At 40.5% G+C, this 18,834-nt stretch overlaps 1 protein-coding gene across 1 annotated transcript; it reads left to right on the top strand.

Annotated features, from left to right (window-relative positions):
• Positions 1-829: 829 nt before the first annotated feature.
• LOC115143657 (heme transporter hrg1-A-like) lies at positions 830-18,760 on the top strand. The gene is made up of 3 exons (XM_029684136.2): positions 830-1,265; positions 12,349-12,516; positions 16,838-18,760. Exons 1-3 carry the CDS (start codon positions 1,136-1,138, stop codon positions 16,972-16,974), a joined length of 435 nt encoding a protein of 144 aa, XP_029539996.1. The 5' UTR covers positions 830-1,135; the 3' UTR covers positions 16,975-18,760.
• Positions 18,761-18,834: the final 74 nt, after the last annotated feature.

The raw sequence follows: 18,834 nt of genomic DNA, 5'->3' as shown, positions 1-18,834 counted from the left end.
TTGCTCTGGCTATCTACTCCGATTTCAGAGCACTCATCTGAGTGTGCCACAGTGCAGAGTAACTGACAAATTTACGAATGCTCAAAGCCTGTTGAATATGGCCGGTGTCAGTAAATATTGGCAAAAAAGTGTAATTAAATTGTTGCTAGCAGCACAGTTGCCAGCAGCACGCTCGGAATAACGTAAAAACAGCCTAACCAGCTCTGCTAGGTCGAGTAAACTGGTTCCCTCATTTGTGTCTGGAAGTAGCTAGAAAGCTAGCCAATGTTAGCCAGTTAGCTTAGGTGCTTGACTGCTATTGTTAGGTCAGAGCTCTCGGATCCGAGAGAAAAATGCTCTGAATTTACGAACAGACAATCTGACAACGCTCTGAGTTTACAAATGCCCAGAGAACCCTCTGGCACTCCAGACTGAATTTACGAACACACCCGTAGTATAAACCAGCCTTTAGTCTTGAAATCTTTGGTTGTTTAATATATGACCTCACATGTAAATCCCTAAAGAGCTGGGTGGGGCTAAAGCTTAAGAGGGTGTGAAAGATGCTGAATGGGTGTAGATGAAGAAGAGCTGGTGTTGGTGTACCAAAAATATTCAAGGGCCATTTTCTCAAAAGTGAGAAAAAAGCAGAATTACTTTCAAAGCATAATTACTTTCCATTGTTCCTCTACTGTAGTGTATGATATACAATTTTCTAGCTCTGAGGCTTTACTTTTATCCAATGTAAAAAACACCATTTCTAATTTTGATACGTAAGACCGAATCGAGCTAGTCGGTCACAAATGTGTAATTCGCACTCCGACCTGAGAAAGGCAGCAATACAGCGTCTATTCATTCTGTCGGAAACGCAGAAGAAGAATAACAACAACCGTTTTTGGCTTACAAATAGAGCACATCGTTCGTGTTGAGTTGTTGTGTAGACTTTTATATTAACTATGTCGATTTAGCGCACATTTGCAGCAACGTAACGTATTAGCTACTGTCGTTCGGACGTTTTTATCCCAGTACACTGCCATGCAGCTGTTAAACTAGCTTGAGTCGTGGAGTACAGAAGCGAGTTTCTCAAAACAAAGCACTTGTTTTTAAACGTTGACGGTATTGTTATTTAAGTCTTCTTCTCGTGTGTCATCCGTGCCCAATGGGGTTCAATAAGACGTACATCAGTATCGGGTATGCCTCTTTCGGCATGCTTATGGGATTCTCTGCGTTTCTCGTGTGGAACATCGCGTACAAACAATCATGGACAGCTGCAATGGGAGGATTATCAGGTAAAGTATTAGCCAGAATGTAAACAATTATTTATTTTGTGAATGAGGCTGCAGACATGATGTAACATTATAGCTTATGCAATATTTTCAGGATGCAACTGTCCATCTGACTCACATGAGCTGGATATTGACAGTGTCGGTACCCATCTCATGTTGCAAGTGTTTACAGTCCTCGAGTTTGGAGTGACACATGTTTAGAAGCCCACACTCGAATGTATTTGCCAGCTGAACGTTAGCTACATAATGTTCAGAGACAGACCGACACAGATATGATTCTATGAAGATGTTGTATAATCTGTCGGTCGGCAACATTCTATAGTTCTAAGCGTTGCAACACGACCCTCACTGAACAACATGCCCCAGGTCAAGGTATTCTAACTAGCAAAGCTGAATCGGTAAACTTGACTTCAGAAGAGAATAGCTAAATCTCTACACACCAGGTTATAAACTACTACATCTCTGTACATTACATTACATATATTGGACATAGGCCTATTTACTTTTGTCTACTTTCGCGTTTCCCAAAACAGTTTATTGCACATCAGCGTTTTAGCATCAGCTATTACAGGGTTTCACTCAGCACCCCCGCGCCCCGCCACGTCTTTCTTTTTCTATGGGCACAAGCTCTGTTCAGGACACAAACTGTTCACACCCATTTTGCAGGTTTAAAACTTATTTCCTGCAATTTTACACATTTTGTCATAGGGTGCAGATATCATTTAGCAGTTTTAGAGCAAATTTTCTTGCAATTCTATACGTTTTGCCATGTATAATTTTATATTCATGTGATATTTGAGTGACTCACACATTACTACAAAACCTATGGGAAAATAAAAACCTGGCTAAAAACGTTAGTGTAACACACATATGTCAGAGTCAAGGCCCGCGGGCCACATCCGGCCCGCAAGAAGGTTTTTTACGGCCCCTGGGATGATCTTGATTTATTATTAGAACCGGCCCGCAGCAAGCCGGCAGCCCGCAGATCTTTTACACGCACCAATACTACATTTCCCACAATGCAAAGGTGACGCACCGAGCAGTAGGCTGCTTCATTTCAATATTTATTGGCACAGCAGTCGTCAGCATCACAGTAAAATTAACTTTCAGATACCCATCAAAAATGGCAAAACGGAAGGTGGATACTGAGAACCGGGGTTTCAAACAAGGTGGGAGTCGGAGTATATGTTCACGAAGGTAGCTGGAAAACCTGTGTGTCTTCTGTGTGGAGAAAGTGTGGCGGTACTGAAAGAGTATAATCTGAGACGACATTATGAAACGAAACACGCGGACAAAAACAAGAATATGGACATGGAACAAAGGCTACAAAAGGCAGAGGAATTAAAACGAGGCCTCAAATCTCGACAGGCTCTGTTCAAAAAAGCCAAATCACAAGGCCAGGCTGCTGTCAAGGCCAGTTTTATTTTGGCAGAAGAGATCGCTAAATCAGCCCGGCCATTTACGGAGGGGATTTCATCAAAAACTGCATGATTAAAGTTTGTGACGAAGTTTGCCCAGAAAAAAAGGCAACTCTTTTTAAATGTGAGTCTGAGCAGAAACACCATTGCCGAGAGAGTAGACCAGTTGTCCATCAATCTAAAAGAGCAGCTTGTGAAAAAGGGAAAAGATTTTATTGCATATTCCTTGGCTGTGGATGAGAGCACCGACATTTCTGACATTGCCCAGTTGTCAATTTTCATCCGCGGGAGTGGACTCCAACCTAAGCGTGACAGAGGAGTTTTTGGCTTTACGTCCTATGCATGGCACAACTACGGGGCATGATTTGTATGAAGAGGTGTCAAGATGTGTAAATGAGATGGAGCTGCCTTGGGAAAAACTCGTGGGTTTGACAACCGACGGAGCACCTGCGATGTGTGGACACAGGAGCGGACTGGTGGCGAAGATACGGGAAAAGATGCAAGAGGAAAACGCGACAGGTGAGCTGACAGCTTATCATTGTATCATACACCAGGAAGCGTTGTGCGGTAAAGCCTTGAAAATGGAGCATGTAATGAGCATCATCACGCGCACAGTTAACTTTATCAGAGCCAAAGGTTTGAATCACCGCCAGTTCAAGGCATTTCTGACGGAGTTAGAAACGGAGCATGGTGATTTGCCTTATCACACAGAGGTGCGATGGCTAAGCCAGGGAAAGGTGCTTCAAAGATGTTTCGAGCTTCGTGAGGAGATTTGTCTGTTCTTGGACAGCAAAGGGAAAGACACAACACAACTCCGAGACGAAATGTTTCTGTGTGAAATGGCTTTTCTGTGTGACATTACGAGTCATCTGAATGCAATAAACTTGCAGCTGCAGGGTCGGGATCGTGTCATCTCTGATATGTACAGTACAGTGAAGGCATTTAAAACCAAACTGACTCTGTGGGAGACGCAGATGCGGAAAGAAAATTTGAGCCACTTTCCCAGCTGCCAGACCATGAAAGAGAAGCTCTCTACCAGTGCGTTCCCGAGCACACAGTTGGCTGATAAAATAGGTATGCTTGCCGCTGACTTTCGACGCCGATTTGCTGACTTTGAAGCACAAAAAGCAGGTTGGAACTGCTCGGTAACCCATTTGCTGTTGACGTGGAAAGCTCACCACCAAACCTCCAAATGGAGTTGATTGACCTCCAATGCAATGATGCACTGAGGGCAAAATATGCGGCAGTGGGTGCTGCGGAGTTCGCCCGTTTCCTCCCGGCACAATGCCCCAGCTGCGCATCCAGGCTGCTCAAACGTTGTCTATGTTTGGCAGCACATACCTGTGTGAACAACTGTTTTCTTTGATGAACCTGAACAAAACATCACACAGAAGTCGACTTACTGCTGAACACCTCCACTCAATTCTGAGGATTTCTTCAGCTCAGAGCCTTACCCCGAACATTGATGAACTTGTGGAAAAGATGGGACACCACCAAGTATCACCCTCAACCTCAAACAAGTGAACATTACTGTGCAATCACATATTTAGAGTTTTTACTCAGTTCAAGTTTAAAAGTTAAAATTTAATATTTGTTTTCACTGCATGTTACTTCTCCTTAAACAAAGTGTTGTTTTTGATTAATAGATTTTTGCACTTTATTTTTTGTATTTCAATCCAATTATATTTTAAAAATATTTCAGTTGAGTGGATGATAGAAAATTGCTATTATTGTTTTTTCTTTGAAGTAAATTTAGCCCACTTTTGCTAAAATAGAAAATATAGTCTACTGATGGTGCCTTGAATACCGGTTTCTTTCATTTAATGTTCATGTTATGGGGATATTTATATAAAGGAAATTTGTCTTTTGTGTCTGTTGAAAATTAAAGATTACTGACAGAGCCATAAGAAAATATTGCTTTATTTATCTGATCATATTGTAATATATTTGTTAGGTTTTCAGTAGGTTCAATTAGGTTCACTAGACTATATGCGTCATTTAAAAAATTTTCAATGAACATTCGAACAGTCCGGCCCTCGTCTTGTAGCTGATTTTTTTATTTGGCCCTCCGTCCATTTGACTTTGACACCCCTGCCTTAGACCATTAATATGGTAGAATCCGGAAACTATCATCTCGAAAACAAGACGTTTATTCTTTCAGTGAAATACGGAACCGTTCCATATTTTATCTAACGGGTGGCATCCATAAGTCTAAATATTCCTGTTACATTGCACAACCTTCAATGTTATGTCATAATTACGTAGAATTCTGGCAAATTAGGTGGCCGAAACTGTTGCATATACACTGACTCTGCGTGCACTGAATGCAAGAGAAGTGACACTATTTCACCTGGTTAATATTGCCTGCTAACCTGGATTTCTTATAGCAAAATATGCAGGTTTAAAAATATATACAGTGAGGGGGGAAAAAGTATTTGATCCCCTGCTGATTTTGTACATTTGCCCACGGACAAAGACATGATCAGTCTATAATTTTAATGGTAGGTTTATTTGAACAGTGAGAGACAGAATAACAACAAAAAAATCCAGAAAAACGAATGTCAAAAAATGTTATAAATTGATTTGCATTTTAATGAGGGAAATAAGTATTTGGCCACTCTGCAAAACATGACTTAGTACTTGGTGGCAAAACCCTTGTTGGCAATCACAGAGGTCAGATGTTTCTTGTAGTTGGCCACCAGGTTTGCACACATCTCAGGAGGGATTTTGTCCCACTCCTCTCTGCAGGTTTTGAGGCTGACGTTTGGCAACTCGAACCTTCATCTCCCTCCACAGATTTTCTATGGGATTAAGGTCTGGAGACTGGCTAGGCCACTCCAGGACCCTTAATATGCTTCTTCTTGAGGCACTCCTTTGTTGCCTTGGCCATGTGTTTTGGGTCATTGTCATGCTGGAATACCCATCCATGACCCATTTTCAATGCTGAGGGAAGGAGCTTCTCACCGAAGATTTGACGGTACATGGCCCCGTCCATCGTCCCTTTGATGCAGTGAAGTTGTCCTGTCCCCTTAGCAGAAAAACACCCCCAAAGCATAATGTTTCCACCTCCATGTTTGACGGTGGGGATGATGTTCTTTAAAAAAAAAATGTTTATTATTTTCCTTTTTTTTTTTTTTTTAAAGACCGCAATACTAACAATGACATTGATTGTACTGTTGAATGGGATGGCCAATTTAGAGGACAAAACAAAACTCACACATACACAAAATAAAACAAAATCCTATTAGGTGGTACATGTATAAGAAGACAGCATATAGTCATTATAAGCAGTGTAGTTAAGCCCAAAATAAATATTGAGTGGAGTACAGCACAGAGTAGCAGCAGATCATCAACCCAGTTATGAAGCGGGACTAGACCATTTAGGGGATGATGTTCTTGGGGTCATAGGCAGCATTCCTCCTCCTCCAAACACGGCGAGTTGAGTTGATGCCAAAGAGCTCCATTTTGGTCTCATCTGACCACAACACATTCACCCAGTTGTCCTCTGAATCATTCAGATGTTCATTGGCAAACTTCAGATGGGCATGTATATGTGTTTTCTTGAGCAGGGGAACCTTGCGGGCGCTGCAGAATTTCAGTCCTTCATGGCGTAGTGTGTTACCAATTGTTTTCTTGGTGACTATGGTCCCAGCTGCCTTGATCATTGACAAGATCCTCCCGTGTAGTTCTGGACTGATTCCTCACGGTTCTCATGATCATTGCAACTCCACGAGGTGAGATCTTGCATGGCCGAGGGAGATTTACAGTTCTTTTGTGTTTCTTCCATTTGCGAATAATCACACCAACTGTTGTCACCTTCTCACCAAGCTGCTTGGCGATGGTCTTGTAGCCCATTCCAGCCTTGTGTCGGTCTACAATCTTGTCCCTGACATCCTTGGAGAGCTCTTTGGTCTTGGCCATGGTGGAGAGTTTGGAATCTGATTGATTGCTTCTGTGGACAGGTGTCTATTATACAGGTAACAAACTGAGATTAGGAGCACTCCCTTTAACTTCTTGGCGCACCCATCCCATTAGCGGGATCATTTTTGTCAACATCCACTGATTTGCAGAGTGCCAAATTCAAATTAAATTACTAAACATATAAAATTTTCATAATCACAAGTGCAATATGGCAAAACACAGTTTAGCTTGTTGTTAATCCACCTGGCGTGTCAGATTTCAAAAAAGCTTTTTGGTGAAAGCTATCCAAGCGTTTATGTTAGGACATCTCTCTCAGCAGACAACATTACAAACAGCTAGCAGCAAAGTAGATTGGTTAGAAAAGCAATAAAATGAATCGCTTACTTTTTGATGGTCTTCGGATGTTTGCACTCACGAGACTCCCAGATACACAATAAATGTTCCTTTTGTTCCATAAAGATTATTTTTATATCCAAAAACCTCCATTTGGTTGGCGGGTTATGTTCAGAAATCCACAGGCTCGAGCGGTCACGATGGGGCAGACAAATTCCAAATAGTATCCGTAAAGTTCGTAGCAACATGTCAAATGTTTTTTATAATCAATCCTCAGGTTGTTTTTACAATAAATAATCGATAATATTTCAACCGGACAGTAGCTTCTTCAATAGGAGAGCGAGCGAAAATGTTTGCTCCACTCTGTTGCGCATGCAAAACGCTGCTGACACCCAGCCATCCAATGACGCGATGTGATCTTTCTCTCTCATTTTTCAAAACAAAAGCCTGAAACTATGTCTAAAGACTGTTCACAACATGTGGAAGCCATAGGAAAATTAATCTGGTTGATATCTCCTTTAAATGGAGCGAAGGCAGGCAATGGAACCGAGAGCTTTCAGGCAAAACAGCACTTCCGGGTTGGATTTTCCTCAGGTTTTTGCCTGCAATATCAGTTCTGTTATAACTCACAGACAATGTTTTGGAAACTTTAGTGTTTTCTATCCTAATCTGACAATTATATGCATATTCTGGACCTGAGAAATAGGCAGTTTCATTTGGGAGGTTTTTCATCCAAACATCAAAATACTCCCCCCTACACTCAACAGGTTAACTGTAAGGTTGCAAGATTGAACCCCCGAGCTGACAAGGTAAAAATCTGTCATTCTGCTCCTAGGCCGTCATTGAAAATAAGAATGTGTTCTTAACTGACTTGCCTAGTTAAATATAGGATAAATAAAGGTGTAAAAAATCAAATAAAAATAAAAATAATCGGCCAAATCGGTGTCCAGAAATACAGATTTCTGATTGGTATGAAAACTTGAAATCGGCCCTAATTAATCGGCCATTCTGATTAATCGGTCGACCTCTAGTGCATTTTACTATTACAACTTTCAAGAGTAGGTTGAAAGCCTTCCTGGTTAACCTGGAATGTTTGTTCCTGATTCTAAAACACTGGTCAAAAACCTGTCAGGTGTCAACTCAAACTGCACTGTATTTCTGCTTACACATCCTTTTTAAACAGTCTCCTCAGATGAACTTGGCATACAACTTCCAATGGGATGAGTAGCAGGACTTATCTCCGCATCACCATTACAATTTGCTGACCTGATAAGAGTGGAAGCCTGCGCCTACCATAAAGCAGTAAAACTTTCAAGTATTGAACATTGGCTACACTGCAGTCGGAGGAACATTAAGGCCTAGTTACCAACCATGCATAGTAATTGTACAATAAATGATGTACTTTATGATTAAGTTCTATATTGCCTAGTATTTGAATTTAAGTGCCTTTAGAGTATTATTTGTGTTTTTATTTTATAATGTGGTGTAAAACACAGGTATTGACAGTGTAACACTAAGAGCACCCCTTTTGTCAGTTATGTAATGATCTAGTTAATTAGTGGTGCATTTGTGGCTGTGAACTTTGAGCTCTCGTTAGTTCATCTTCTCAAGTCAGCAAGTTGATATCTGTGTGACTTTTCTCTCTTCTCATTGTTGTAAACTTCTCATACCACTTCTTCAAACAGAATAGTAGCTGCAGACGCCGATTTAGTAATAGATTTGTATTGTATTGTAGCGACCCACACAGACAGCTGTGTGTTACGTGTTAGGCTGTTAGTTGGTTGTGTTGTACTTACCAGTACCCAGTGTTCGCGGGGTCTGACATGCCAATCAACCTGCTATCTGCCAATCACGGGAATGCCTGGAAGGTTCTGATGCCGGGCATCCTGGTGGTTGGCGGAGTGGCGTGGAGGGGGGTTGGGCAGGGGGATGGAGCATTGGAAGTTAAGACCAGGTTTAGCCATTGTTCTCTCTCTTACGTCTGGCCTTCACAAGAGAAGATCACAGTTGTTTTATAGGGTATCCTTCATTTATTTGGCGTGGGCTACGGCCAAACAGTAGCCTGTGTAAAGTTGGGTTAATAAACCGTCAATTCGTAAACTGAATCCTCTGTCTGAACAATTGGTCCTTTATGATCTAGTCCGGTCATTACAGTATGTATATTTCATGTACAGTGTACATCTATCTGTATGTGAAGTCAAATTACTTTTTATAAACTGCGCTGTCATTAATGTTCCAAAGGCCAAATCCACTTTTTTTCTTGTGGGGTCATGATAGCAGCATGTGATGTGTGGTGCCTGTGCCAATAGAGAAACAATTAATAAAGGTGCAATTATTGTGCTTGGTCATATGATTGTAAACCATGAGATGTGGAAATTAGTGGGGTCAGCATGGCAGATTGACACAGCAGAATAAGACAAGCCTTCTCTGTATCAGAGCAGGAAGTCTGATAGCAACAGGCTCAGAGACTGTTTCTATCTACAAGCCATCAGACTGCTGAACTCTTAAACTGGACTGACCAGCTGCACTCCTTAGCACACACTCACACAGATATAGACTCTTTCACACATACTTATACATTCATGCTACACACTCATCACAACTGCTGCTATCAAACTCTTATTGCCACCCCCGCTGATCTCCAAAACATGTGTAAATATTGGACAATAAATGGTGCCTTCCTGTATTATACTTATGCTAAAATATTTATTCTATTCTACTGAGGCATTGTTCGTGTTCTTATATTTTATTTCTTATTGTTTATTTGTTGAGAAGGGAACCTGCAAGTAAGCATTTCATTGGACGGTGTATACCAGGTGTATACCGTACGTACGACTAATAAAACATGAAGCTCCCTCTAACAATTGAACTTAGTAGCTTTGCTGTATCCCAATTCTCTACACTTTCCCCAAAAAACTCCCCATCATTGATTTAAAAGCTTTGGATTGTTGTAAGCATTGGTAGGAGGGAGTTTCCACCATTTGTTAAATCCACTACAGGAAGTGTGCAAGTGCACACTTCAGGAAAAGTGTGGAGAATCAAGACTCAGCCCTAATCACTATCTGACCATGTTTGAAAGGAAGCCAGAATGGTACTTTCAAACCTCAAACACTGTTAAAACTTTTTAACCCCCAACCCTGAAGAAAGAACAAAGTTTATGTAGACTACTTGCTCATTAGTTCTGGGCCTGTATTCAAAACATATGTCAGTGGGTTATGATCCAGGGTCTGGTCCTCCCTGTCTATATACACTTATTTTTACTAGAGCTGGGATTTGCCAGGGACCTCACAATACGATATTATCATGATACTTCGGGTGTGTTCGTAAATTCACTCTGGAGTGCCAGAGTGCGCTTTGGGCGTTTCATAAATTCAGAGTGTTTATTTTTGGCTGGGTCTGTTTCTCTAACTTGTTTTGTACAATTGCGTTTTGTACTGAAGTGAACAACTTTTGTTTGGCCGAGGAGTAGGGTTGAGCCGAGTGTTCTGACCTCAGCTTGGCTGCTTGACTGCCGTTGGAACTGGCTAAAGTTGACTGGCTTGCTAGCTACTTTCAGGCACAAATGAGAGTACCTCATTCTGACCATTTTACTCGCCCTAGCATAGCTGGTTAGGCTGTTTTCATGTTATCTAGAGCGTTGTTGACGAACTGTGCTCCTGGCAACAATTTTAGGAATGCTTTTTTGCTGACGTTTACCCGAAACTGGTCGTATTCAATGGGTGTTGCACGTTCGTACATTCAGCAGTTATTCTGCTCTCTGGCACACTCAGACGAGAGTGCTTTGAATTCGGGGTAGATATCCAGAGTGAATTTACGAATGCCCCCTTAGATTCTATATGTATTGTGATTCTCACGATTCTATATGTATTGTGATTTGATGTTCCAAACATATTGCTCACGATGTGTCTGCTGCAGAGGGACGAGCGAGCCATGAGAAAACAAGTTTTGATCGGTCATGGAAATAAGTGCTGAACACTTACATTTTTAAAAATTGTATTATTATTTTTTTTGCTCCCAATTTTAAAAAGAAGATGGGAGAACAAACTATTAAGGAGAAATACTGGTGTTTTGGTACAGGTACAGCCAACTAGCTCAAAAATATTGCAATGTTGTCGATACAATATACAGTGGGGAGAACAAGTATTTGATACTTAAATAAATAAAGATACACTACAGATTTTGCAGGTTTTCCTACTTACAAAGCATGTAGAGGTCTGTCATTTTTATCATAGGTACACTTCAACTGTGAGAGACGGAATCTAAAACAAAAATCCAGAAAATCACGTTGTATGATTTTAAGTAATTAATTTGCATTGTATTGCATGACAAAAGTATTTGATACATCAGAAAAGCAGAACTTAATATTTGGTACAGAATTACAGAGAGATCATATGTTTCCTGTAGTTCTTGACCAGGTTTGCACACACTGCAGCAGGGATTTTGGCCCACTCCTCCATACCGACCTTCTCCAGATCCTTCAGGTTTCGGGGCTGTCGCTGGGCAATAAAGACTTTCAGCTCCCTTCAACGATTTTCTATTGGGTTTAGGTCTGGAGACTGGCTAGGCCACTCCAGGACCTTGAGATGCTTCTTACGGAGCCACTACTTAGTTGACCTGGCTGTGTGTTTTAATATTATCCCAATATGTAACTTTATTACTATTATTTACACTTAGTCATTATGATCTAAATGGCAAGACTATTTCTATAGGCCTGTCAACAGAACTCCTGCGTTGAGACTCGTTGTGAATATGGCCACATTGTCCTACCTAGCATGCCCAACGAGTAAGGACAGTTGAAATATTGTGTAAGAAATGGTGAAAGTGGATCACGAAAGACCGTGCTATACGTTGTCAAATGGACTTGTTGTTATGAAGCTGACACCGTAAAAGAGGAACATGGAGTGACAACAGTTTGAATTGAGACACAAATGACACAGCAAAATGTTATGTGCTGTGTCAGAATATGTTCCCCCCTAACACATCTCCACACAATAACCTATAGTAGCCTAACCTCAATGGCCATGTACTCTTATCTCCACCAGCACAGCTAGAAGAGGACCGGCCACTCCTCAGAGCCTGGTTCCTCTCTAGGTTTCTTCCTAGGTTCCTGCCTTTCTAAGGTGTTTATCCCTAGCCATCGTGCCTCTACATCTGCATTGCTTGCTCTTTGGGGTTTTAGGCTCGGTTTCTGCATAAGCACTTTGTGACATCTGCTGATGTAAAAAGGCCTTTATAAATCCATTTGTTTCATTGAAGGCAGTTCAAGATTTTATAACAAAGAGGAATTCTTCATCAAATTCTTTCAATTAAATACTTCGTTACTTAGTGCTTGTCTCATCATGTCAGGAATTTGACTCAAAGTGTAAGGATTTTGAACAACCAGCCCCTGACTTTCTGTGTCTCTTCCCCCTCAGGTGTGCTGGCTTTCTGGGCCCTCATCACCCACATCATGTACTTGCAGGACTACTGGCGCACCTGGCTGAAGGGCCTCAAGTTCTTCCTTTTCATGGGTGTCTTCTTTGCCCTTCTGGCAGTGGTGGCCTTCATCACCTTCCTCTCCCTCGCCATCACCAACAAAGAGTGTGAGTCTCTCACACACACACTCCATTCACTCTTATTCCTTCACTCCTTATTTGATCCTCATTTGCTTCTCATCTGCCCTTCACTTGCTCTACTGTTCATTCCCTAACCACTGTTTTTAATATAAGGCTGACCTAGACACTTGCGTATAATCCGAGCACAAACAAATATGCACAAATAAGCTAGCGAACGTCCTTGGCTGCTATGATAGCTAGCTAGGTAATGTTGGCTAACTTTACAGTCTTATGTTGGCTAACGTTAGATGGATAACATTAGCTTGCTTCTCCAAAGTCTAGCAGTTAGCCTCTGTAGCTAGCTAACACCAGTCAGCTGAAAGCTAGCCAGCTAACAAACAGGAAAAGAAAGGCAGCAAGCTATATTTGGTCATGGAATTACTTAAGCCATTAGTTAGCTAGAACCAAACAACAACCGCTGACCTCACCCCATTCCGTACAAATGTGGGTAACCGCGACATTCAAACGAGGCTGCAATGAAAACGAATGGGACTGTAGTGACTGTGTTGGCATCAAATTCCGGGGTGTGAACTACGTTTCGATTCAGCATTGATTGACATGGTAATGGACTAACAGTATTGGAGAAAAGATGAAAAAACTGACCCCTCTGATGTATATTACATCGTGACGTGTCACTACGTAATGTACAGCGTGCATTTGCAACTCATTTTGTGCCGTACAGCCTCTTTCCACCAGAGGTAGCCCTTCTCTCGCAGATTAAAACCATGCTTAACCATATACACTTGTAAGAAAACTTCATGATTTTTGTCTAAATTAATATAATTATTGCTAATATTTCATGACTAGGGTGCCAATAGCATTTTGTTGCACGTCATTACTGCGAGCCATCATGGCACTCAAAAGCCGGAACAGCTGCAGTTCACTTGTGAGGCTAACGTTAGCGCAGCCCTAAATCCCTCTTCAAATTCAACACAACCCTTCAAACAGGTATGTGATGAGACATTATATAAACTCTTTGTTTTATTTACATTTTAACGTTGATTAGTTGGACAAATCGGGTGTAAAAAAAAATAAAAAACTTTCTTTACTCAACATATTTCCCCCTTTCAAGCTTTCGCTACCCACCCAACATTTTTAAAAAGACCCGACAAAGCTCATTGCCTTCATGATGCCCATCTCTGCATAATTCAAGAAGGTCTCGTCATTAATTTTGTTGGAAAGGGGAGAAAGTGTGCTTTACATTGGTATTGATATTACAGTTGATCTGGAAGTATTACGTTTTTTGGGCGCAAAAATAAGGTCAATTGTACGGACCAAGGCGATATACAAAAGTGAATGAATTTACGTTAGTGTTAGCTCGCTCACGTCCAAATGCCAGTCCTACATTTTTCCACAAAACATCGCTCACTAGCTACATCAGTTCAAACCAACACTAAACTTTGAGCAAATTGTCATGGTGCTACCTTGCAAAAGCCCCTACCTATTCCATAGTCCAAGGTGCTGTAAGAGCCAGCCACATTTCACTGTCAGAACACAATTCAAACTGTAGCTGAGAAAACAAATGGCTATGACTTAACCTTCAAAATGTTATGACTTAACCATTTTCTTTTACTTTGCATTCAACGGGAATTGACTAATATTTTGCGACGTAAGACTGTCACAATCATTTGAGCTTTTCACCTTCTGAAAACTACAGACAATTACTTTTGTTTATCCATGGTAAATTCAACACATTCTACAAACAGTTCAAAATTGATTTGAGTTATTAGAAGGCAACATCCAGCAGACCAGGGTTTAAACCAGCAACCCTTGCAGTTATGCAAGCATACCACATGTGCCGTTAAGGCCCAGACCTTTTGGCGGAGGCTGATTTTAAAGGGTAAAAAAGCACTGCCGATGACTGACTTTTGATTGTGGGAAAAAAAGTAAGGCTTTTTGTGAAAATGTTGTATAAGGACCTTTAACAGAAAATCACCTTCCGGTGTAAAAAACAATGTTTTAAGTGACAAGTAGGAATTGGTCTGAAGCCAAATGCTCTACTAAGGTTTCCAGCACACAGCTTTGACCTACAACAGTAGATAGGTTTGTCTATTGTACTTCAAACAATGTGTATGCAGGTTGCTAAGGATTCAAACCTTCTTAAACAGCCTAATTCATACTCTTCAGTGGAGTAATGGACTTTACTGTGTTCTGCTATTAAATAATGTGTATGTACACTACCGTTCAAAAGTGTGGGGTCACTTAGAAATGTCCTTGTTTTTGAAAGAAAATCAATTTTTTTGTCCATTAAAATAATATCAAATTGATCAGAAATACAGTGTAGACATTGTTAATGTTGTAAATGACTATTGTAGCTGGAAACGGCTGATTTTTATTTATTGAATATCTACATAGCGTACAGAGGCCCATTATCAGCAACCATCACTCCTGTGTTCCAATGGCACGTTGTGTTAGCTAATCCAAGTTTTATCATTTTAAAAGGCCAGCATCCCGGAGTCGCCTCTTCACTGTTGACGTTGAGACTGGTGTTTTGCGGGTACTATTTAATGAAGCTGCTAGTTGAGGACTTGTGAGGCGTCTGTTTCTCAAACTAGACACTCTAATGTAATTGTTCTCTTGCTCAGATGTGCACCTGGGCCTCCCACTCCTCTTTCTATTCTGGTTAGAGCCAGTTTGCGTTGTTCTGTGAAGGGAGTAGTACACAGCGCTGTATGAGATCTTCAGTTTCTTGGCAATTTTTCACATGGAATAGCCTTCATTTCTCAGAACAAGAATAGACTGACGAGTTTCAGACTAAGGGTTTTTGTTTCTGGCCATTTTGAGCCTGTAATTGAACCCACAAATGCTGATGCTCCTCCACATACTCAACTAGTCTAAAGAAGGCCAGTGTTATTGCTTCTTTAATCAGGACAGCAGTTTTCAGCTGTGCTAACATAATTGCAAAATCGTTTTCTAATGATTAATTAGCCCTTTAAAATGATAAACTTGGATTGGCTAACACAATGTGTCATTGGAACACAGGAGTGATGGTTGCTGATAATGGGCCTCTGTACGCCTATGTCGATGTTCCATAAAAAAAATCTGCCGTTTCCAGCTACAATAGTCATTTACAACATTAACAATATCTACACTGCATTTCTGATCAATTTCATGTTATTTTAATGGACAAAGAATGTGCTTTTCTTTCAAAAACAAGGACATTTCTAAGTGACCCAACACTTTTGAACAGTATTGTGTGTGTGTGTGTGTGTGTGTGTATATACAGCCTAATGAGAGAGGCCTTTTGTAAATTATTTATTATTATTATAGCATCACTATCTTTATTGCATCATGAAATAGAAATGCACACAACTTTAAGCTACATATTCATTTTCACATAGGTAATGAACTGCCCATTGATCCGCACAGCAATTTATAAAACAGGACTATGTTTCTGAGCTTATGTGAATATTACACAGGTAAGCTAACGGTTACAGAAATCAGGAATGCAGACAGGCTCTGTAGACCTCTATAAGAGTGACTGTATCCAACACACCATAACCTGTTGTTATGTTGGGTGCCTACTGACCCCCAAAAATATGTTATCAAGTATCTATGTTTCTCAATGTCATGTATTGCTAAAATAAAGGTTTAATGAAATACAGGCAGGCACCACATTACTACAAGTCAAAACAACTTGCTCAATCAAGTGTGATGGTCTTGTAAGTATAAAAGCAAAGCTTGCTTTCATATCATTTTAAAATGCTTGAGCTGGTACTGGAATGGGATGTGTGAAGAGTCCAATACTTTAACATGTATGCGGTTCAAGTCACATTATTGTGGCAGCACCTCTAAGAGTATGAATTAGGCTGTTTGAGAAAGTTAGAAACCTAAGCAACCTGCCTACACATTATTTGAAGTACAATAGACCAACATAGCTGCTGTAGTAGGTCCAAACTGTGGTCTGGAAAACCTTGGTGTATCATGGGTGGAGTAGTTATTGTGGTGCTCGTGAATTTCCTTTTTCGACTTCAGACCAATGCCTACTTCTCACTTAACTTAGTTTTTGTTTTTAATTTAGTCATTAATATTGCATATTTCAGCTCTTAGGGCACATGATTACATCTATTTCCCCACAAAATGACTGCTTCCCAGAGATTTTGTGCTGTGATCTCCCATAAGTTCATGGGGTTATTCCATGTCAAATCCATTGTCTTTGTGTATGTTACAAGCCTAAAGCTGTGGTCAGTTTTTCTACAGGAACCTTCATCGAGAAGTACCTGAGTCAATGAAATGTGTAACAGTGTGCCAATCAGGTCTTTTGCACTGAGTCCGCAAGACTAATATCTGTCGTGTCTGTCATTTCCAGCACTGACCGACCCGAGGAGCCTGTTCCTGTCGGGCGTGTGGAGTTTAATGACCCTGAAGTGGTCCATCCTGCTGGCCCTCTACTCCCACCGCTACCGCAAAGAGTTTGCTGACATCAGCATCCTCAGTGACTTTTGATAAGGGCCATTGAACCCCTCTATAGTGAGGGAATGAGTACCATGATCTCCACCTATGCCCGCGCCTCCTCGTTTAGGTTACCCCCTCTTTTCCTATGTCTGTGAAATCAAATCAACATTAATTTGTCACGTGCACAGGATACAACCGGTGTAAACAGTACAGTGAAATGCTTACCTGCAAGCTCTTCCTTAACAATGTAGTATTCAATATCAAAGAGAAAGAATTAGAACATTCACAATAGAATCTTAAAAAGCTCACAGAAACAGGGAATGCTCAGCGCCTGCTAGCCAGTCTATCCACAAGTTCATCCCTATTTTATACTGTTTATGAATTTGACTGTCTTCATATACATATGTATGTGACACTCTTGTCTGTGTTCCTGTTGTATGTCCTCTAAAGTTGTTTTAGTCATATGCCAATATCTCTCTTTTTATGAGATTAGGGGTTCTTATTTGATGAATTTGTATCTAACCCTTGATGATCATGTACATCTACCTATGATGTTTTTTTAATATCTAATATATATATATATATATATATATATATATATATATATATTATTCCTTCTCTGATTTATTTGTAGTTATGATACAGAATTGACTTCCATTCTCTTGCCACAAGGGGGCGTCACTCCATCAAATGCGTTGGCTGTTGGAAAATGTTTGTTTTTAGATGGAAGCCTATCTCAGAATTAATCTCAGTGTAGTATAACTGTACTCTACCTGCACAAATCATAGAACATCAATTCTAGACAACAATAGGACCCATCACAGGCATGTTTGGGAAATCCAAGTAGTTGGATTTTAGTATGACTCTGTTCTGTGTTATCCGTTTTTGCACTTTGTGCTTGGGTTCATAAAAACTTACTGTCACCTGCAGTGATGTGACGAAGCCACTACATTTAGTTTGTTGGGTCTCAACACTATTTGGAAACACTTTACTTAATGCTGACAGGTATAATGCATTTTGTATGCAGCTATAATGCTTTGTAAGACTTCTCATAAGACTTGTTTGACCCCCCTTTATAAAGTCTCATAGCCTTTATACCTGCCAGTGTTCGCCACTATCACAGCATCCCACCACCACTGTATAAAATATGAAGAAAGATTGTACTACCATCCCATAATGTAAGAACAACTGTTTTTATAACAGTTGCAAATCAATTTCAAATGTCTCTTTAGTACTCATCGTATTTGAATGGAGATATTTCGTAGCATTTTTATTATTGCCATGATGGGAAGTTGTCAACAAAGTGAGCGAGGACCAAACCAACGATGTGAGAAGGGACCATTGGGGCTTAATAATGAGCCTTTGACCAATTTTTATTCCGGTAAACGCTTTGACTCCCAACACAAGGACCCGAGTCCGAAAAAGTACCCTACTCCCTAGATAGTGCACTACAGACGGACCCTACTCCCTAGATAGTGCACTACAGACGGACCCTACTCCCTAGATAGTGCACTACAGACGGACCCTACTCCCTAGATAGTGCACTACAGACGGACCAAGGACTAATTGTGTGAATGCTTCAGTAATCCTAAACATTTGTTGCTTCTCCGATCCAAAATATTGGTGATCATCATACTGCTGCCTGTGGAGATGAATTTGATCCTGTCCTGCCTTTTTCCTTTTTAAAAGTCTGTTGTTTCTATGTGAGCTACCACATCTAGCATATTGTCATAATGAAACATGAAATGATGTATATCCACTTGCGTGTGTGTAGGAATGTATGTCTGTTGTACAGGTATGTATGTGAGAGCCATATTAATAAAATATAATTGTAGGACAGCTGTTTTTATTGCGTTGGTAGTACATCTTGTACAATGTCATACATAACAGTTAGAACCTTGTGTTTTACCT

Source organism: Oncorhynchus nerka, linkage group LG2 (assembly GCF_034236695.1).
Source record: "Oncorhynchus nerka isolate Pitt River linkage group LG2, Oner_Uvic_2.0, whole genome shotgun sequence".
Taxonomy (NCBI): Eukaryota; Metazoa; Chordata; class Actinopteri; order Salmoniformes; family Salmonidae; genus Oncorhynchus; species Oncorhynchus nerka.
Note: the sequence above shows the minus strand (reverse complement) of the source record. Positions and strands in the feature narration are given on the sequence as shown.